At 28.8% G+C, this 22901-nt stretch overlaps 3 protein-coding genes across 3 annotated transcripts; 1 reads left to right on the top strand and 2 right to left on the bottom strand.

Annotated features, from left to right (window-relative positions):
* Positions 1-1714: 1714 nt before the first annotated feature.
* On the top strand, positions 1715-16382 carry LOC130443374 (transcription factor ets-4-like). Its single transcript, XM_056777947.1, has 8 exons — positions 1715-1765; positions 7632-7710; positions 7907-7948; positions 13072-13143; positions 13604-13843; positions 15667-15857; positions 15937-16045; positions 16102-16382. The coding sequence occupies exons 1-8, from the start codon at positions 1715-1717 to the stop codon at positions 16341-16343; spliced, it is 1026 nt and encodes a 341-aa protein (XP_056633925.1). The 3' UTR covers positions 16344-16382.
* A 967-nt stretch (positions 16383-17349) lies between these two features.
* LOC130443309 (uncharacterized) lies at positions 17350-19738 on the bottom strand. Its single transcript, XM_056777876.1, has 3 exons — positions 19458-19738; positions 19373-19391; positions 17350-18820 (listed from the first exon to the last, which is right to left on the bottom strand). Exons 1-3 carry the CDS (start codon positions 19620-19622, stop codon positions 18678-18680), a joined length of 327 nt encoding a protein of 108 aa, XP_056633854.1. The 5' UTR covers positions 19623-19738; the 3' UTR covers positions 17350-18677.
* A 1510-nt stretch (positions 19739-21248) lies between these two features.
* LOC130443307 (39S ribosomal protein L2, mitochondrial) lies at positions 21249-22489 on the bottom strand. Its single transcript, XM_056777873.1, has 2 exons — positions 21803-22489; positions 21249-21743 (listed from the first exon to the last, which is right to left on the bottom strand). The coding sequence occupies exons 1-2, from the start codon at positions 22335-22337 to the stop codon at positions 21286-21288; spliced, it is 993 nt and encodes a 330-aa protein (XP_056633851.1). The 5' UTR covers positions 22338-22489; the 3' UTR covers positions 21249-21285.
* Between the last annotated feature and the right edge of the window lie 412 nt (positions 22490-22901).

Genomic DNA, 22901 nt, shown 5'->3' with positions numbered 1-22901 from the left:
AAAAGGTGTTCTAAAAACTCCATGTACATAAAAAAACTATTTAGAAAGACTGCAATCAGTAGAAAATTGTGTAGAAAGCTTCCGATGATGTGAAAAAGTGTCCAAAATAGTTCGAAGCGGTAAAAAAGTGTCTATGAAGGTCGCAATCGCTTAAAAATGATCAAGAAGTCAAAAAAGGTGTTCTAAAAACTCCATGTACATAAAAAAACTATTTAGAAAGACTGCAATCAGTAGAAAATTGTGTAGAAAGCTTCCGATGATGTGAAAAAGTGTCCAGGAAAGTTCGAAGCGGTAAAAAAGTGTCTATGAAGGTCGCAATCGCTTAAAATGATCATGAGCTCAAAAAAGGAGTTCCAAAAACTCCATGTACATAAAAAAACTATATAGAAATACTCCAATCAGTAAAACAAATGTGTAGAAAGCTTCCGATGATGTGATAAAGTGTCCAGGATAGTTCGAAGCGGTAAAAAAGTGTCTATGAAGGTTGCAATCGCTTAAAAATGATCAAGAAGTCAAAAAAGGTGTTCTAAAAACTCCATGTACATAAAAAAACTATATAGAAATACTCCAATCAGTAAAACAAATGTGTAGAAAGCTTCCGATGATGTGAAAAAGTGTCCAGGATAGTTCGAAGCGGTAAAAAAGTGTCTATGAAGGTTGCAATCGCTTAAAATGATCAAGAAGTCAAAAAAGGTGTTCTAAAAACTCCATGTACATAAAAAAACTATATAGAAATACTCCAATCAGTAAAACAAATGTGTAGAAAGCTTCCGATGATGTGAAAAAGTGTCCAGGATAGTTCGAAGCGGTAAAAAAGTGTCTATGAAGGTTGCAATCGCTTAAAAATGATCAAGAAGTCAAAAAAGGTGTTCTAAAAACTCCATGTACATAAAAAAACTATATAGAAATACTCCAATCAGTAAAACAAATGTGTAGAAAGCTTCCGATGATGTGAAAAAGTGTCCAGGATAGTTCGAAGCGGTAAAAAAGTGTCTATGAAGGTTGCAATCGCTTAAAATGATCATGAGCTCAAAAAAGGAGTTCCAAAAACTCCATGTACATAAAAAAACTATATAGAAATACTCCAATCAGTAAAACAAATGTGTAGAAAGCTTCCGATGATGTGATAAAGTGTCCAGGATAGTTCGAAGCGGTAAAAAAGTGTCTATGAAGGTTGCAATCGCTTAAAAATGATCAAGAAGTCAAAAAAGGTGTTCTAAAAACTCCATGTACATAAAAAAACTATTTAGAAAGACTGCAATCAGTAGAAAATTGTGTAGAAAGCTTTCGATGATGTGAAAAAGTGTCCAGGAAAGTTCGAAACGGTAAAAAAGTGTCTATGAAGGTCCAGGGGAGTTTAAAAATGTCAGAAATTAAAAAAAAAAGTGTCCTGGAAGGTTCAATCAAAAATTCGATATATACATATTCAACTTACCCTCTAATTACACCCTGTTCATTATAGATTGTAGGAATTTAAGGGTTGAATATAAGATTGTACATAAAGGGGCGTTTTGGCATTGCGGGGGCGTGTCCCTACCACTCCTACTACGTCGTAATTTTCATTTTCAGCAGGTGCTTCGAGTTCTTCGCAATTCAGAAACATATTTCGTATTAACGACGTTCCACAAGCTTTTTACGAATTTGGGGTAAAAAAATCGAATTTTCGATAAGACAAATTAGTGTTAAAAAGTGTTTAAAAAAAAAAAAAAATACAATGAGTCAAGACCACGAACTTTCGACCAATTTCAACGATCTAGGGAGATTGGTGAGTGCCATTTTATTACAAATCAAACAAATATACAGGGTAATTAATAAATGACTATCGCAAATATAAAATATTGAGAGGGTAACGATTAAAATTAATTAAATAAGGGTTGATTGCGTCCCGAGCCGAAGGATTATTACTTATGTCAATAAAGGAACGTCTAAAAGTGGTTAAAATATACCGAGCGATCAAAAATTAGTTAAATATATATTGTAACGTATATAGATATAAAAAACGATTTTAATTTATCGAAATATTGTGATAAATAGTGTTAGGGGCTGGAAAAAATTGTTTTTTTGAGATATTAGAACGTTACGGTTAATTTTCAAATGGAATTTATGGAATGCTAGTGGGGATTTCTGGTAATATCGATTTATTCAACCATCAAATTAACTTAAATGAAATTGGCCATCAACGAACGACACTAACAAAAGGGACAATTGACTAAAGTAAACAATAGTAACACAACACCTTTGTATTGTCACTTTGATCTCCCGATGAATGTCTGGGGGAGTGTGTGTGTGTATTGTACGAAGAAGAAAAAGTTTTTCACCCGCGGTGTGGTTGGAAAAAAATTAATTTCGTAACATTGGGATCGATAAATGTAAGATTTAGATAGAAATTTGTCGATTTTTTACTATTTTTTTCATTTAAACGTCAATTATGCAACGAAAAATTTGTAGTACCCTCGTATAATTAACAATTACGTGGAAACTATGGAAAATGCTAGAAAAAATCTTATACCAATCGATAGAGTACAGATACATCTAAATGATAGTTTTCGAAATATTTTTCAATATCTATTAGTATAGAAAATATACAGGGTGGAAGTTAGTAATAAATTTTTAACAAAATGATTCACTGTAAAAATTTCTACTGCTCATTTCTATACAATGAGAATATTAAAATTGGTATAAATCCAAAGAAAAATATGTAAAGTATCAGTAAAAAAATAAATTAATTCTAAAATATTTCGTCAGTCTATCTAACTTGGTATTTATTTTCCTCCGAATTAAAATGAAATATTTGACTATACCCTGTATTATATGATATTTTTTAAACTCGTTTAGTAAAAAATGACTATAAATCTTCGAGTTTTTTTAAAAAATATTATAATTGTTCATTATTTTTCTTTAAATCAAGAATTAATTGTTAATTAAAATATTTTCAAAAAAACTTCGATGCCTCCATTTAAATCGAGATAACGAAAAAACTATAAAAGATATTGAGTTAAAATTTGCGACAATTCAAAGATTAAAGATATACCTAAATGAATATTTTTATTAAGTTACTCTAAATTCATAATTCTAGAAATTATACAAGGATAAAGTTTGACAAAAAAAAATTCAAATCTAAACCAAAGTGAAATGTATCACCCTGTAATTTTCGGAAGTTATTAACCTGATAATTAACAAGAAAGACCATAAATATAAGAATTATGAACATTTTTCACTTTTTTAGAAATGTTAATTTATTTAAACGACTATTATGTAACGAAAAGTTCGCAAAAAATTTGTAGTACCCTCGTATAATTAACAATTACGTGAAAACTATGGAAAATTTTAGAAAAAATCTTATACCAATCGATAGAGTACAGATACATCTAAATGATAGTTTTCGAAATATTTTTCAATATCTATTAGTATATAAAATATACAGGGTGGAAGTTAGTAATAAATTTTTAACAAAATGATTCACTGTAAAAATTTCTACTGCTTATTTTTAAACAATGAGAATATTAAAATTGGTATAAATCCAAAGAAAAATATGTAAAGTATCAGTAAAAAAATAAATTAATTCTAAAATATTTCGTAAGTCTAAATAACTTGGTATTTATTTTCCTCCGAATTAAAATGAAAGATTTGACTATACCCTGTATTATATGATATTTTTTCAAATTGTTTTATGAAAAATGACTATAAATCTTCGAGTTTTTTTAAAAAATATTATTATTGTTCATTATTTTTCTTTCAATCAAGAATTAATTGTTAATTAAAATATTTTCAAAAAAACTTCGATGCCTCCATTTTAATCGAGATAACGAAAAAACTATAAAAGATATTGAGTTGAAATTTGCGACAATTTAAAGATTAAAGATATACCTAAATGAATATTTTTATTAAGTTACTCTAAATTCATAATTCTAGAAATTATACAGGGATAAAGTTTGACAAAAAAAATTCAAATCTAAATCAAAGTAAAATGTATCACCCTGTAATTTTCGGAAGTTATTAACCTGATAATTAACATGAAAGACCATAAATATAAGAATTATGAACATTTTTCACTTTCTTAGAAATGTTAATTTATTTAAACGACTATTATGTAACGAATAGTTCGCAAAAAATTTGTAGTACCCTCGTATAATTAACAATTACGTGAAAACTATGGAAAATTTTAGAAAAAATCTTATATCAATCGATAGAGTACAGATACATCTAAATGATAGTTTTCGAAAGATTTTTCAATATCTATTAGTATAGAAAATATACAGGGTGGAAGTTAGTAATAAATTTTTAATAAAATGATTCAGTGTAAAAATTTCTACTGCTCATTTCTATACAATGAGAATATTAAAATTGGTATAAATCCAAAGAAAAATATGTAAAGTATCAGTAAAAAAATAAATTAATTCTAAAATATTTCGTAAGTCTAAATAACTTGGTATTTATTTTCCTCCGAATTAAAATGAAAGATTTGACTATACCCTGTATTATATGATATTTTTTCAAATTGTTTTATGAAAAATGACTATAAATCTTCGAGTTTTTTTAAAAAATATTATTATTGTTCATTATTTTTCTTTCAATCAAGAATTAATTGTTAATTAAAATATTTTCAAAAAAACTTCGATGCCTCCATTTTAATCGAGATAACGAAAAAACTATAAAAGATATTGAGTTGAAATTTGCGACAATTTAAAGATTAAAGATATACCTAAATGAATATTTTTATTAAGTTACTCTAAATTCATAATTCTAGAAATTATACAGGGATAAAGTTTGACAAAAAAAATTCAAATCTAAATCAAAGTAAAATGTATCACCCTGTAATTTTCGGAAGTTATTAACCTGATAATTAACATGAAAGACCATAAATATAAGAATTATGAACATTTTTCACTTTCTTAGAAATGTTAATTTATTTAAACGACTATTATGTAACGAATAGTTCGCAAAAAATTTGTAGTACCCTCGTATAATTAACAATTACGTGAAAACTATGGAAAATTTTAGAAAAAATCTTATATCAATCGATAGAGTACAGATACATCTAAATGATAGTTTTCGAAAGATTTTTCAATATCTATTAGTATAGAAAATATACAGGGTGGAAGTTAGTAATAAATTTTTAATAAAATGATTCAGTGTAAAAATTTCTACTGCTCATTTCTATACAATGAGAATATTAAAATTGGTATAAATCCAAAGAAAAATATGTAAAGTATCAGTAAAAAAATAAATTAATTCTAAAATATTTCGTCAGTCTAAATAACTTGGTATTTATTTTCCTCCGAATTAAAATGAAAGATTTGACTATACCCTGTATTATATGATATTTTTTCAAATTGTTTTATGTAAAATGACTATAAATCTTCGAGTTTTTTTAAAAAATATTATTATTATTCATTATTTTTCTTTCAATCAAGAATTAATTGTTAATTAAAATTTGTTCAAAAAAACTTCGATGCCTCCATTTAAATCGAGATAACGAAAAAACTATAAAAGATATTGAGTTGAAATTTGCGACAATTTAAAGATTAAAGATATACCTAAATGAATATTTTTATTAAGTTACTCTAAATTCATAATTCTAGAAATTATACAAGGATAAAGTTTGACAAAAAAAATTCAAATCTAAATCAAAGTGAAATGTATCACCCTGTAAGTTTCGAAATTGATTCAACTAACATATAATAAGAAACGATCAAATTGTTTGTTCTAACGAAAAGTGAGTAAATCTGAAGTCAATTTAATGATTGATGATACTAAAAGTCATCAATTCGTTAAATGACATTTCAGGTAAGAAATTGTCTAATTTCCTTATTAGCCGAATGCCGCGATGAATTTTCCCAATGAAATTCAAATTATAAAAATCATTTTACATACCCATAATGGCTGGTTATTACGAAAAGTCCTTAAAATATTTATATTCAAACTTTGTCTTTCGGAAGATCGATATTGGGTGGAAAAAAATGTGGATTTTCGACGTAATTGGGATAAAAAATATCTAGTAACTGTCATTTTGACAGATTTTGTCATAATATATTCATTTCTAAGCTATTTTTTATAGTTTTTGTCGAATTTAGTAGTCGAATTTATGCCCAAAATCCATTTCATTCATATTTTGGCAACGGAGCTTCTAAATTTTGGGCTGAAAAGGCATTTTTTATGGTTTTTGACGATGTTCGTAGTCGAATTTATGCCCAAAATTCATTTCATTCATATTTTGGCAACGGAGCTTCTGAATTTTGGGCTTAAAAAGCATTTTTTATGGTTTTTGACGATGTTCGTAGTCGAATTTATGCCCAAAATCTATTTCATTCATATTTTGGCAACGGAGCTTCTGAATTTTGGGCTTAAAAAGCATTTTTTATGGTTTTTGACGATGTTCGTAGTCGAATTTATGCCCAAAATTCATTTCATTCATATTTTGGCAACGGAGCTTCTGAATTTTGGGCTTAAAAAGCATTTTTTATGGTTTTTGACGATGTTCGTAGTCGAATTTATGCCCAAAATCTATTTCATTCATATTCTGGCAACGGAGCTTCTGAATTTTGGGCTAAAAAGGCATTTTTTATTAGTTTTGACGATGTTCGTAGTCGAATTTATGCCCAAAATCCTTTTCATTCATATTTTGGCAACGGAGCTTCTAAATTTTGGGCTGAAAAGGCATTTTTTATGGTTTTTGACGATGTTCGTAGTCGAATTTATGCCCAAAATTCATTTCATTCATATTTTGGCAACGGAGCTTCTGAATTTTGGGCTTAAAAAGCATTTTTTATGGTTTTTGACGATGTTCGTAGTCGAATTTATGCCCAAAATCTATTTCATTCATATTTTGGCAACGGAGCTTCTGAATTTTGGGCTTAAAAAGCATTTTTTATGGTTTTTGACGATGTTCGTAGTCGAATTTATGCCCAAAACCCATTTCATTTATATTTTGGCAACGAAGCTTCTAAATTTTGGGCTAAAAGGCATTTTTTATGGTTTTTGACGATGTTCGTAGTCGAATTTATGCCCAAAATTCATTTCATTCATATTTTGGCAACGGAACTTCTAAATTTTGGGCTAAAAGGTATTTTTTATGGTTTTTGACGATGTTCGTAGTCGAATTTATGCCCAAAATCCATTTCATTCATATTTTGGCAACAGAGCTTCTGAATTTTGGGCTTAAAAAGCTTTTTTATGGTTTTTGACGATGTTCGTTGTCGAATTTATGCCCAAAATCCATTTCATTCATATTTTGGCAACGGAGCTTCTAAATTTTGGGCTAAAAGGCATTTTTCATGGTTTTTGACGATGTTCGTAGTCGAATTTATGCCCAAAATCCATTTCATTCATATTTTGGCAACGGAGCTTCTGAATTTTGGGCTTAAAAAGCTTTTTTATGGTTTTTGACGATGTTCGTTGTCGAATTTATGCCCAAAATCCATTTCATTCATATTTTGGCAACGGAGCTTCTAAATTTTGGGCTAAAAGGCATTTTTCATGGTTTTTGACGATGTTCGTAGTCGAATTTATGCCCAAAATCTATTTCATTCATATTTTAGTAACGGAACTTCTAAATTTTGGGCTAAAAAAACAATTTTCATATTTTTTGACAATATTCGTAAATTCGAAATCCAAAAACAATTGTTTTCCAGGGATGTTTTTTCGGATCCCCATTCGGCACATGTTACCCCCATCATACTACGGAAAATTATAAAACAACGCCACCTAACGGTAAGTACGTTTTTTGTTTGTCTGAAAAAAAAAATCAATTTATTTCTCTTCCGATCGCTCCCACACTTAAATCAACTAACAAAACACTGTTAAAAGAAATAAAAACACACGCGCTTGTCAAAAAAATCAAGCCGCTTCGTTTATTTTCACGATACGCCTGTATAAATTGTTTTATATTTAAACTTTATCCCAACAGCCTCATTCCCGACGGATTGGAGGAACTCCTGGCATCAAGATGGTAAGTAATACCCACTTCTCCATTATTAATGGAATAAATGCGAGTTAGGTAACGTACTCTTCCATCATCTTTATCGCTCGAACGTGATTAGAACGAGATAGATACAAAATGGTCTCTGTAACGAAAAGCTTTTCACCTGTTGTAGGCCATTAATAATTCAAAAGGTTAAATAATGGACTGGTATCCTTAGGGAACGGGTAAATACGAGCTTCAAATGGAAAAAAATTAGTCATATATACGTTAAATAGGAATAATTTGGATTTGATCAAGTTGCGAAGCGCTCAAGTGAATTCTCGAGCTACGTAAGCTGGGCCAGATATTGTATATTGTGAAATTGTCTGTTTCTTTCAAAAAATCATATTGTTCGAAATAATCGACATATCGAGATGAAATTTTGAAGGAAATTTCCTAAAGGATCATTCTAACTATGAAAAAATTGACAGTGTACTCAGCGTTTTTATTACTGAAGTACGGGGCGTCAAAGTTTGATATTATAAGTTGTAAAGCATGTTGTCAATTAAAAATTAATACAGATCACAAAATAGAGAATATTGAGCTCAAATTTTCATAGGACTTACCTACAGGATCTTATTTTGAATAAAAAAAATTACAGTATCCTTAACGTTGGTATTTTTGAGATATGGGGTTTCAAATAATCAAAATACCAGTTCGAAGATTCGTTATTACTTAAAAATTAATACAGATCGCAATATTGATAATATTGAGCTCTAATTTGGAAGAGTCCTTCCTGAAGGATATGTTTCTTAATTAAAAAATTTACAGTATCATAAACGTTGTTATTTTTGAGATATGGGGTTTCAAATACTTAATATAGTAGTTCCAAAATTGGTTAACATTTAAAAATTAATACCGATCACAATATAGAGAATATTGAGCTCAAATTTTCATAGGACTTACCTACAGGATCTTATTTTGAATAAAAAAAATTGCAGTATCCTTAACGTTGGTATTTTTGAACTATGGGGTTTCAAATAATGAAAATACCAGTTCGAAAATTGGTTATTACTTAAAAATTAATACAGATCGCAATATTGGTAATATTGAGCTCTAATTTGGAAGAGTCCTTTCTGAATGTTATGTTTCTTAATTAAAAAATTCACAGTATCGTTAACGTACTTATTTTTGAGATATGGGGCTTCAAATAATTAAAATACCAGTTCGAAAATTGGTTATTACTTAAAAATTAATACCGATCACAATATCGAGAATATTGAGCTCAAATTTTTATAAAACTTAGATAAAGGATCCTTTTTTTGATAAAAAAAATCACAGTATCCTTAAGGTAGGTATTTTTGAGATATTGAGTTTCAAATAATTAAAATACCAGTTCGAAAATTGGTTATTACTTAAAAATTAATACCGATCACAATATTGAGAATATTGAGCTCAAATTTTTATAGGACCTAGATAAAGGATCCTTTCTTTAATAAAAAAAATCATAGTATCCTTAAGGTAGGTATTTTTGAGATATTGAGTTTCAAATAATTAAAATACCAGTTCGAAAATTGGTTATTACTTAAAAATTAATACCGATCACAATATCGAGAATATTGAGCTCAAATTTTCATAAAACCTAGATAAAGGATCCTTTTTTTGATAAAAAAAATCACAGTATCCTCAACGTTGGTATTTTTGAGATATGGGGTTTCAAATAATTAAAATACCAGTTCGAAAATTCGTTATTACTTAAAAATTAATACCGATCACAATATTGAGAATATTGAGCTCAAATTTTTATAGGACCTAGATAAGAGATCCTTTTTTCAATAAAAAAAATCACAGTATCCTTAACGTTGGTATTTTTGAGATATTGAGTTTCAAATAAAGAAAATACCAGTTCGAAAATTGGTTATTACTTAAAAATTAATACCGATCACAATATCGAGAATATTGAGCTCAAATTTTTATAAAACCTAGATAAAGGATCCTTTTTTTGATAAAAAAAATCACAGTATCCTTAAGGTAGGTATTTTTGAGATATTGAGTTTCAAATAATTAAAATACCAGTTCGAAAATTGGTTATTACTTAAAAATTAATACCGATCACAATATTGAGAATATTGAGCTCAAATTTTTATAGGACCTAGATAAAGGATCCTTTCTTTAATAAAAAAAATCATAGTATCCTTAAGGTAGGTATTTTTGAGATATTGAGTTTCAAATAATTAAAATACCAGTTCGAAAATTGGTTATTACTTAAAAATTAATACCGATCACAATATCGAGAATATTGAGCTCAAATTTTCATAAAACCTAGATAAAGGATCCTTTTTTTGATAAAAAAAATCACAGTATCCTCAACGTTGGTATTTTTGAGATATGGGGTTTCAAATAATTAAAATACCAGTTCGAAAATTCGTTATTACTTAAAAATTAATACCGATCACAATATTGAGAATATTGAGCTCAAATTTTTATAGGACCTAGATAAGAGATCCTTTTTTCAATAAAAAAAATCACAGTATCCTTAACGTTGGTATTTTTGAGATATTGAGTTTCAAATAAAGAAAATACCAGTTCGAAAATTGGTTATTACTTAAAAATTAATACCGATCACAATATCGAGAATATTGAGCTCAAATTTTTATAGAACCTAGATAAAGGATCCTTTTTTTGATAAAAAAAATCACAGTATCCTCAACGTTGGTATTTTTGAGATATGGGGTTTCAAATAATTAAAATACCAGTTCGAAAATTGGTTATTACTTAAAAATTAATACCGATCACAATATTGAGAATATTGAGCTCAAATTTTTATAGGACCTAGATAAAAGATCCTTTTTTTGATAAAAAAAATCACAGTATCCTCAACGTTGGTATTTTTGAGATATGGGGTTTCAAATAATTAAAATACCAGTTCGAAAATTGGTTATTACTTAAAAATTAATACCGATCACAATATTCAGAATATTGAGCTCAAATTTTTATAGGACCTAGATAAAAGATCCTTTTTTTGATAAAAAAAATCACAGTATCCTTAACGTTGGTATTTTTGAACTATGGGGTTTCAAATAATGAAAATACCAGTTCGAAAATTGGTTATTACTTAAAAATTAATACCGATCACAATATTGAGAATATTGAGCTCAAATTTTTATAGGACCTAGATAAAGGATCTTTTCTTTAATAAAAAAAATCATAGTATCCTTAAGGTAGGTATTTTTGAGATATTGAGTTTCAAATAATTAAAATACCAGTTCGAAAATTGGTTATTACTTAAAAATTAATACCGATCACAATATCGAGAATATTGAGCTCAAATTTTTATAGAACCTAGATAAAGGATCCTTTTTTTGATAAAAAAATCACAGTATCCTCAACGTTGGTATTTTTGAGATATGGGGTTTCAAATAATTAAAATACCAGTTCGAAAATTGGTTATTACTTAAAAATTAATACCGATCACAATATTGAGAATATTGAGCTCAAATTTTTATAGGACCTAGATAAAAGATCCTTTTTTTGATAAAAAAAATCACAGTATCCTTAACGTTGGTATTTTTGAACTATGGGGTTTCAAATAATGAAAATACCAGTTCGAAAATTGGTTATTACTTAAAAATTAATACCGATCACAATATTGAGAATATTGAGCTCAAATTTTTATAGGACCTAGATAAAAGATCCTTTTTTTGATAAAAAAAATCACAGTATCCTTAACGTTGGTATTTTTGAACTATGGGGTTTCAAATAATGAAAATACCAGTTCGAAAATTGGTTATTACTTAAAAATTAATACCGATCACAATATTGAGAATATTGAGCTCAAATTTTTATAAAACCTAGATAAAGGATCCTTTTTTTGATAAAAAAAATCATAGTATCCTTAAGGTAGGTATTTTTGAGATATTGAGTTTCAAATAATTAAAATACCAGTTCGAAAATTGGTTATTACTTAAAAATTAATACCGATCACAATATTGAGAATATTGAGCTCAAATTTTTATAGAACCTAGATAAAGGATCCTTTTTTTGATAAAAAAATCACAGTATCCTCAACGTTGGTATTTTTGAGATATGGGGTTTCAAATAATTAAAATACCAGTTCGAAAATTGGTTATTACTTAAAAATTAATACCGATCACAATATTGAGAATATTGAGCTCAAATTTTTATAGGACCTAGATAAAGGATCTTTTCTTTAATAAAAAAAATCACAGTATCCTTAACGTTGGTATTTTTGAACTATTGAGTTTCAAATAATTAAAATACCAGTTCGAAAATTGGTTATTACTTAAAAATTAATACCGATCACAATATTGAGAATATTGAGCTCAAATTTTTATAGGACCTAGATAAAAGATCCTTTTTTCAATAAAAAAAATCACAGTATCCTTAACGTTGGTATTTTTGAGATATTGGGTTTCAAATAAAGAAAATACCAGTTCGAAAATTGGTTATTACTTAAAAATTAATACCGATCACAATATCGAGAATATTGAGCTCAAATTTTTATAGAACCTAGATAAAGGATCCTTTTTTTGATAAAAAAAATCACAGTATCTTCAACGTTGGTATTTTTGAACTATGGGGTTTCAAATAATTAAAATACCAGTTCGAAAATTGGTTATTACTTAAAAATTAATACCGATCACAATATTGAGAATATTGAGCTCAAATTTTTATAGGACCTAGATAAAAGATCCTTTTTTCAATAAAAAAAATCACAGTATCCTTAACGTTGGTATTTTTGAGATATTGGGTTTCAAATAAAGAAAATACCAGTTCGAAAATTGGTTATTACTTAAAAATTAATACCGATCACAATATCGAGAATATTGAGCTCAAATTTTTATAGAACCTAGATAAAGGATCCTTTTTTTGATAAAAAAAATCACAGTATCTTCAACGTTGGTATTTTTGAACTATGGGGTTTCAAATAATTAAAATACCAGTTCGAAAATTGGTTATTACTTAAAAATTAATACCGATCACAATATTGAGAATATTGAGCTCAAATTTTCATAGAACTCAGATAAAGGATCTATTCATTCACAAAAAAATCAACATCTTCTTAAACGTTAGAATAACTGAGATGCGGGGCATCAAACTAAAAAATATGATTTCTAAAAAGTGTTTTCAATCAATTTAATCATTTCCAGGAAGTAATTGCGGTACAGACGATAGTGAATCATATAATAATGATTCAGAATTTCACACAAACACGGAAAACGGTAAGAAAAATCATCAAATTCAATTAAATACGTAAAAAAAACTTAAACTCGCCCTTAGAACGTCTCCATATAACGAAACGTAGTTAATATGTAACTGAAAACTGTTTCTCCATGATATTTTGTTTTAAATAACGAATTTTTCAATTATACGAACGTCGAGAGAGGCAGATACGTCATATAGTTTGGTAAAGAGGCGGTTTAGTATAAGGTAACACGCTGTGTTTAGAGATCAATCTGTCAGTAGTTCTTTTAGAATATAGAAACGTTTTCGTGGGTAAATGCACAGCGGGATACACCCTCTTTACGATGAAGTTGAATTTCATACCGCATCTGACAGTTTTTTCCCCATCTCTCTCTATTCCAGTACATTAACTCGATTTTATATAATTATCTGATCAGTATTTTATCGTCGAATACTAAATATAAGATGTCTTATTGCGTTTAAACTGTTTTTTTTTAGGTTTAAAATCGGAATTAAATACAACTGAGATTCATGGAAAATCTCCTAATTACGGTCCTGTTTCGTATACACATTTCGACGGCGTCTATACGAATGGTTACCATAATACCGGCTGTATTTATTCTAATAATTTATGCAATAAAATATCCCATACTAAAATTAATACTCCAGGTGATAATAATAACGTAAATCAAAATGATTTAATCATCAAACAAGAACCCACAGACAGAGAATATAAAGGTAAATAATTATTATGACGTGTCATTATTATTAGTAGTTTTCATCGATAGATGGCGCGACGTATTCTACAACTAAAAATTTATTTATTTTCAGGAAAATATTCAATTTATAATATTAACGATATATTTTGTTTAAATTTGTATTTTTTGATTGTTTATTTATTGTTTCAAAACATTAATATTCAGGGGGAAATTAAATGAAAACATCTGATCCAATTCGTATTCCGAAGTGATCCGATCTAAATTCGAGACGGTATACGTGACGAACATATCACTTGGCGGTTTTTTTTTCTATTCTCATTGAAAATCAAAACGCATTCTTTCGATATTAAAAAATCTACATAGAGTGTAAGCCACCCATTGATAAACACTTTATTCGACACTCGGTTTGTTATGGTATCTACAGATTTTTTTACGTCTTCTTCTTTACCGCCAACCCCGTAGGGGGAATCGAATTTGATTATCAAGTAAATCTGACTTCTATATTTACCCTGCAAATTGCTTTCGCGATTTCTTAATAACGTGACAAACTCGATATGAAAACATATCATTTGACGAACAATTTATTTTATATTGTAATATACGAGGTCGTTTAAAAACAAACAAGTTGTTTTAATTCCGATAGGTATTGGAAAATGTCAACAAAATCCTATGATTATGAGCTCTAAGCTACAATAGACAAACTACACTACACTAGATTGAATTGATTGATAAAGTTTTACACTATATTACACTACACGATAATACTCTACATTATATTGTATTGTATTACATTAAGCTATACGACAATAACATATCCTACACTACTCTGTCGTACACAAACTGCACTAGACTAAATTGAATTGAATAATAATAAACTAAACCATAATGAAGTTGTGGAGTACACTACGTTACACTGTATTACTTTGAACGAGGTATTACTCTAACCTGCACTGAACTACACTACAATGCAATGGAATACACTATAATACTTTAGACTACACCATTTTATTCTACATTACACTAAACTACACTGTCATACACAAACTATACTATACTATATAACACAAATAAATTTCTTTACTACAGTACACTAAACGAAACTGTAGTATGCTAGATAATAGTACCTTTATTACACTACACTATAGTGCAATACACTCTGTGTACTTTTTTCTTGTCAAAACCACAAAACTAAAAAAAAATTTGACATATTACCGAGTTTTGATTTCGTATACACATAGATTACTCTGTATATATATTCAATTTTTTACAAAATTGATCAAATCTCGAAATTAAAAGTGTAAAAGAAAAAATAATCATATTTAGTTATCTCGAAATTGTTCATATTAAATTTTGACTTTACATTACCTGGCGTAATGTTAGTTAATTTCGCATACATTATGAAGAAGTGTAATGGATTAAGGGTGTATTTAATAGCCGTATTAATATTGATTCGTTTCAATTAAAATCTTCGACCCCCCGACTAAACGATACACCCGAGGGTTTCATTAAACGTACACTCACAGGGGTATACGGAATCTTGTCAGTAAACAACTCGATTATTAACAAAACCCCTTATGGTAAACAAATTTAAATGGCGGCGATGTTTAACGTGGTTCTTTTTGTATAACTTTCATATTTCTAGTTTTATACGTATGAAATTATTATTTTATTCTATTTATATATCAAAATTTATTTTTTAATCGATTGTTAAAAGAAGAATAATAAATAAAGTTAAAAAAAGGAATGACCGGATTGACCTTGAAGTAAATCTTATAGCTTAAGCTCGTTTTACACTTGGTTAATCGAAATTATATTTATAGTATAATAATATGCTATTTTCAGATTATTCTGAAAAACCTTTAGAAAAACTAAAAAATACTAAAAGTAGTAACGTTTCTAATTCGAACGGGAGAAGAGGTTCTTTACAATTATGGCAATTTTTGGTTGCATTATTAGATGCCCCGGACGCCAGCGCGGGTTGTATCGCTTGGACAGGAAAAGGAATGGAATTTAAACTAATAGAACCCGAAGAAGTAATAATTATATTACAATTTTTTACATAATCACAAAATATTTGAAAATCGTACATCGAAAAATAATTTGATGTTGTAGGTAGCACGACGTTGGGGTGCTCAAAAAAACCGCCCCGCCATGAATTACGATAAACTCAGCCGATCTTTGAGATACTACTACGAAAAAGGAATAATGCAAAAAGTAGCAGGTAAATTTTTACTCATTTATTTATTTTTTTTTATTGTATATCATTTATTTTTACAGGCGAAAGGTACGTCTATAAATTTGTTTGCGACCCGGAAGCTCTCTTCAACATGGCGTACGGAGGACACTCAGAAAACACCATAAAATACCAATCGAGCGTAAAAACTGAAAACGGTAACATTAAAACCGAAACGCAACATCATCTCGCTTATACTGAAATGATTAATTTCTACAATTGCGGTATAGCACATTCTTATCAACATTTACATCCGTATTTACAAGAAAATAAACTTTTTAATTAAATTGATTTCAGTGTAAAATACCCTTTACATTACCGTTAATAAATATATATATATATAAAAAAAGAAGAAAATCTCACTTTCTGTATAGGACGTTTAATGTATTAACACAGAATTACTATTAATAGTATTAACTCTATGGTTTGATGTAGTATTACTTTATAAAATATGAATAAAAAAGAAGAAAATTTAAACTTCAATTTGAGGTTATAATACAAATATTTATGAAAATTTGTTATAAAATGGTTGATAAGAAACGTTGGCTAAATAAAATACACGAAGAACCTAAAAGTAGCCAGGAATATATATCCTGGAGTAGTTCTGATACTGACAACGAGGAATTATTTATATCGGATATAAACGAAGAAGACAAAGTTTCATTCAGCAGTCCCGATAAGTCTCCTATAATTAACAGCGTAAACGTTGAGGAATCGTCTCCTATTATAGGTAGTAAACGTAAAATAAAAGAAATAAGATCGAAATTTAAAAAATCTAAGGAATGTCCATCATTAACCCAAATAATAGACAGTGAATCGCCCGAATTTAAAACAACAGATTCCGGTAGTACGACTACGAAAAACGACAGTGGTTCGAGTGGTAGTTTATATTATCAACCCTGTATTAAAAAGAAACGATATAAAAAGAAAGGTTTGGCTTTTATGTTGAAAAAAACTTTGGATTTACAAAAAACACGACTTTCTATATGGAAACACGAACTTTACGTGAAAAAATCGTGTGATATCGTTAAAAACGTTGTTAAATTCAAAGTGATTAAAATTCGTGATGAATACGGGAACTTAGTTGTCGAATGTGACGAATTATACGAGGGTAGTGGTGAAAATTTGAATTTGGTGTTAATATTGATTAACAAAAGTGTAAATATCGATTTAAGGGAAGGTGTGGTATATAATATGTATCCCCCTTACGAATCGAAAATAGTGACTTATAAATCAGAAGATATCACTTGTTATTTCAATGTGACACGGATAGTTAAATAAATAATTTAAAATTTGGGTAAGTTTTTATTAAAATTCTCATAATAAGTATTTAACCAGAGTGTTTACTTTTCTTATAAGTTCTCTCCTATTTTTTACTGTTCCCTGAATGTAATTGAATTGATGATTACAGGATTTGATTCATTCAAAAATTCATATAGATAAAAATAATGAAGATTTCGGGATAATATTTCAAAGGAATGTTTTTATAAGATCATTTTATCAGAAAAAAATCGATGATGTCGTAAAAGTTGGTATAAATGAGATACGGGGGCTTAAAGTATGAAAATTTGAATCTGAAAACATTTGACCAAATTATTTGAAATATTGAATTCAAATTTTACAGTAACTTATATCAAGGATCATTCTATTCATAAAAAAATTAACAATGTCGTAAATGTTGCTGTAACCGATATATGGGGGTTCAAAGTATAAAAATTTGAGTCTGAAAACATGTAATCTTTTAGAAATTCATACTGACGAAATTATTTGAAATATTGAGTTCAAATTTCACAGTAACTTACATTAAGAATCATTTTATTCATAAAAAAATTGGTAATATCCTTAATGTTATTGTAACTGAGATACGGGGGTCAGAGAATGAAAATATGAATTCAAATACTTGTTACCATTTAAAAATTAATGAAGATCAAAATAATGGAAATTTTTAATACAAATTTCAAAGAAACCTAGTTAAGGAATAATTTTCTTTATAAAAAAATTGGCATCGTCCTAACTATTGGTATAAATGAGGCAATATAATTATATCAAAACATATAGACAAATCAACTAATTTTGTATATTATTTAGTATTTATTTCGCCAATAAAATATAAGTAGACACCCTTGGTTTAACAAAATCGAAAAAATGATACATTTTTTCACACAATACGTTCGAAAAAGTCGATAAATATCAGTTTGAACTGGATTAAATTGTTATTTAGAAATTTCTTATGATTGTCACATCAATTATTGATTAAATATAGTTACTTAAATACGTTTTTATATATACCCTGATAGTATAATCGCATTTAAATAATACAGAAATCGTAAATATACGAGTTCAATCAAAATCTTCTAAACAAAAGTCTGATAAACATTTTTTTTCACCACACATTTTTAAATATTTGCTTGGGTTACATTTGGAAGGACATCAAAGGAAAACCATTTTATTTTTACTAAAAACAACCCTCGTTCAATTTTTTTCATCTTCATTCATCAATTATTGCTTAAAAAATTCACATTTTTATCGAAGGAGTAAAACCGAAAAGTCGTATTTTCGTATTTGAAGAATGAAAAACCTGAAGAGGGTTTCAATACATTAGAAACGTATTATTTTTTTATCAATTATTGCCGTTATTTTTAGAAATAAACGTAGTTTTAACCGAATTCGTGCAATTGCATATAGTCGTGAATATTCTAGATGCGAAAGATCTCGCCGAAGTTCTCGCTCTGTTAGACCAAACTCCAATTTTTTTAGACCCATCTGAAACATTCAAACAACTCGTATTAGACCTTAACCGGTTCGTAACACCCCGTTTGATTTATTTCTTTACCCCATTTGGTTTAGGTTAGTCTTTATACGGTACTTATAAATATAAATAAATTTTATTTCGTTTCTCCTTTCGGTATAGAATAGTTTTTAAACGGAGCTTATTACCCTATATAAATTTGTTTTATTTTGTTTTCCTATTCGGTATTTGAAATTTTATATCAAAGCCGCCCCGTCTGTAGAAAAATAATTAGCTGTCCTAACCTCATTTTATTCCCCTATATGTGCTATACATTAATTTAACCAAGTTCCCCGCCACTATTGGCTGTATAAATACTATGATTAGACAAGATATTAACATAACCTATTTAAATACGTCGAACAATTGAACTACTATTTTTTATTTTCTTCTTTTTTTTTATAAAAATCTCATTTTCTATGGTTCTATGTCACAAATACTTTCTCCATACCATTAGTAGTGGGAGCATGCGCTGAATATTATATTGATTTATTTTTAATATTAAAAATAAAAAGATTTATACTTACTTTGGAATCCTAACGCGTCCTGGGGATTAAAAACAATATTTTTTTTTTAAATTAAATACGATCTAATTGATTTATTTTAACGTACCAATTTTCCTTTTTGTTTACCATTTTTTTTTTCGGCTTCTTTTTGCGCCTTCTCGAATATTTCGTTCAAGAATTCATTGACGACTTTTATTTTTTCGGGATCGTTTTTAAATTCAGCTATACGCATATCTAAGGAATTATTCAAATCGAGATGGAATTCCGCCATTATTTTAAGATCACTTTCCCTACTTTCTTTTTTTCTAACAGGTTAAAATCGCATCTAAACTGACACGCATTTTGGACGTAAATACACATGCGCACTTCCGATTACCCGGATATATCAAAATCGAAGCCGTCTTGATGGGTAAAAACGTTCAGGTGACTATCGATCGGTTCCACTCGGAGTATAAACAGGACCGTATCGAGGAAGAAATCAAAATTTTATTAAAAATTTTGAAAATTACATAAAAAAATTTATTTCGATGAATTCCAGTGACAAATGACATAATTGTACGTAATAATAATAATTAAACGTATTAAACAGATTAAAAATTTTAAAAATATATACATCGTGGATACGTGCGAAAACTGTCATGTTTCATCGTATAACGTCAAAGTTTGCTCAACCAAAGTTTGAGGTTAAGTTTCACGATTTTGAAACATCGCGGTTTTCAAGCAAGCATTTGAGGTTATGTTTTGAAAATTTCAATAAAATGTCACATCATGTGACTAGTCGTTGTAATTTCACAATTTTCGTTATTTTACTCGTCCCAATAAAATCTTTTTCGATTATATTCATATTCAAACGTAATATTTTTTCCGATAAGAATAAAATTTTCAAATTTACAACACGAACATGTGAGGTTATGTTTTTAATTCAATGCTGTTTCGTTACACAAATTATGACGTCACTTTTCGAAATTGTAATGGCTTCCATATGACGTCAGAATTCGCAAATTGAACGTTTCAGGTTATGTTTGACAACTTTAATGCAATGAAGTTTTTCCATGACGTCATCGGACCGATTTTTCGTGTTTTTCCCGTGAATCGAACTCTTGTTATCATTAATTTTCATAGGAATCGTCGTGAATGGTCATTTTTTACATAAAAAAAATCACAATGACTTAATTGTTCCTGTAACTGAGGTATGGGGGTTAAAAGTATTAAAATATAAGTTCGAAAACTTGTTATCATTTAAAAATTCGTAAAGATCGAAATAATGGAAATTTCAAGTTAAAATTTTGAAGGAACTTCTTAAAAGATCATTTTCGTAATAAAAGAATTGTCAGTCTTCCAAAAGTTAATTAAATGGATATATACGGGGGTACAAAAAATGAAAATACGAATTCTTATACTTATTTCCACTGAAAAAATTAACAAAGATCAAAATAATGGAAATTTTGAGCTCAAATTTTGAAAAAACCTCCTTAATGGATAATTTTCTTTATAAAAAAATTGACAGTGTCCTTAATGTTGGTGTAACTGAGATAAGGGTGTTCAAAGGAAGAAAATATGAATTCTAAAACTTATTTTCGCTGAAAAATTAATACAGATTGAAATAATGAAAATTTTGAGCTCAAATTTTGAAAGAATCTTAAAGTATCACTTTATGTAAAAAAAAATTGACATTGTCCTAAATATTGACATAACTGGGATACGGGGGTTCAAATATGACAATATGGTTAATTGAAGGTTGTTTTTAATCCGATGAAGTTGTTTATTAACTGTCATGGCTTCCCATATGACGTCAGTATTCGCGAAACAAACGTTTGAGGTTATGTTTGACAATTTCAACACACGAAGTTGGTTCAAAACGAATTTTTGGGTTTTTTTTAAAAAAAATCAAACACTCTCCATTATAACAAACATTTTATTAAAAAAAACGAATTTCAGTAGTGGAATTGGAACCTAGGGGTTTTCACGAACGGCCTATCGCAAGTAAACACTATCGTCTCCCTTTCGTCCTTTGGTTTATCTACGATCATTTTAACCGGTGGGGGTCTTCTTATCTTCCTCCCGTGGATTCCTCTCTTCCTCTGCCACAACCCCGACCGCGGTCGGTTACCCAATTCACGGTTACGTTGGGCGGAACCAATGGGAGTGCTACCGTGTTCTATGTTACTCAACCTACCAACAGTACACATACAAGTTGCTGGTAAACTGAATTCTTTTTTCGACGGCGTCATTATAACGACGCGATCGTCTTTGGCTTTTCTTAAAATCGTAGCGTAAGTACCCGCGGAATGTACGAGAAATCCCCCCACACCGGGATATTTTTCGACGTTGTGCACCTGCGTACCCAACGGGAGGGCCCCCAAAGGATAAGCGTCCCCTTCGTTGGGTCGAACTACAAACATATACGAAAAAAAAAACCACTAAATTCACATATATTTAATTAGTACTCACCCGGTATTCTCGGTATGTAACAGGAAGTTTTTAAAATATCCCCAGGTTTCATGTTAACGGTCGCTAAAATGTATTTGAGTTTATCTCCGTGGGCTACCAAAGCGATATTAGCAGTTCGACAACCGTCTTTGATTATCTTGATTACTTTTTCAGTTTGTACTTTTCCTTCTTCATTTGGGCCCACTCGTTTCCAATCTATCCAATGGTATTTATGTTTTATACCGCCTCCGATTCCTTTCACTATCATTCTACCGGTTTTAGGGTCTCTTCCAGCCAAATTCGTTACGTTTAATGGTTTCACTGTATATTCTTCGGGGTAGTGAACGATACGACGAAAACATTTCCCGTGTCCAATTTGTGGTAATTCAACTATTTTTGCTTTGAATCTTACACTACATAATCTGTGAGAAATATTTGTTGTATCTAATAAACTTAATTTAGTAAAAGCTCGAGCTAGGGAATTCATTTTGGTTATAATGACATAATTGACTCTTCTTTTTTTCTCTCCAAACGTCGTAAGCAAACCTATTTTCATTTCCAATAATAAAAAGTGTGAAAATACCAGATAATTACAGTTTTTTTAAGTAAAACATTTAATTATTGTAAAAATATCATGTTTATTATACTTATCATATTAAAAATGTATTTTATATGATAGAAAAATCCTGTTGTCTCTTCTTTTTTATGCAACGTCATTTAATAACCTACTTACTAATGTTGATAGATAACTAATGAGAAACTGATAAAATACCAGGTAATTATCGCTTTATATTTTAGTACTCCATCATTTTTATATATATATTTTAGTTTATAAATATTGTTTCAGACAATAATGTATTTTATACCGAATCTAATTATATATTTATCTATGTTTTGAAGTTGAAGTGATACGTAAAATTTAAATAAAAGAAGAAGATTTTTGACGTTTCTAATCGTAGTTTTCAATTTCGTTTCATTAAAATTTGATATTATATAGAAATGAGTTTTAATATTGATGTTAGAAAAAAGCAGTTACACAGTTTGAAACAGTATATAAATTCTACGAAGGATAAAGTGGATTCTATATTGAATTATTTAGGTTGGACGGCAAAAGCAGTGT

The sequence above is a fragment of the Diorhabda sublineata genome, chromosome 4 (genome assembly GCF_026230105.1).
Source record: "Diorhabda sublineata isolate icDioSubl1.1 chromosome 4, icDioSubl1.1, whole genome shotgun sequence".
In the NCBI taxonomy this organism is placed as follows: domain Eukaryota; kingdom Metazoa; phylum Arthropoda; class Insecta; order Coleoptera; family Chrysomelidae; genus Diorhabda; species Diorhabda sublineata.
Note: the sequence above shows the minus strand (reverse complement) of the source record. Positions and strands in the feature narration are given on the sequence as shown.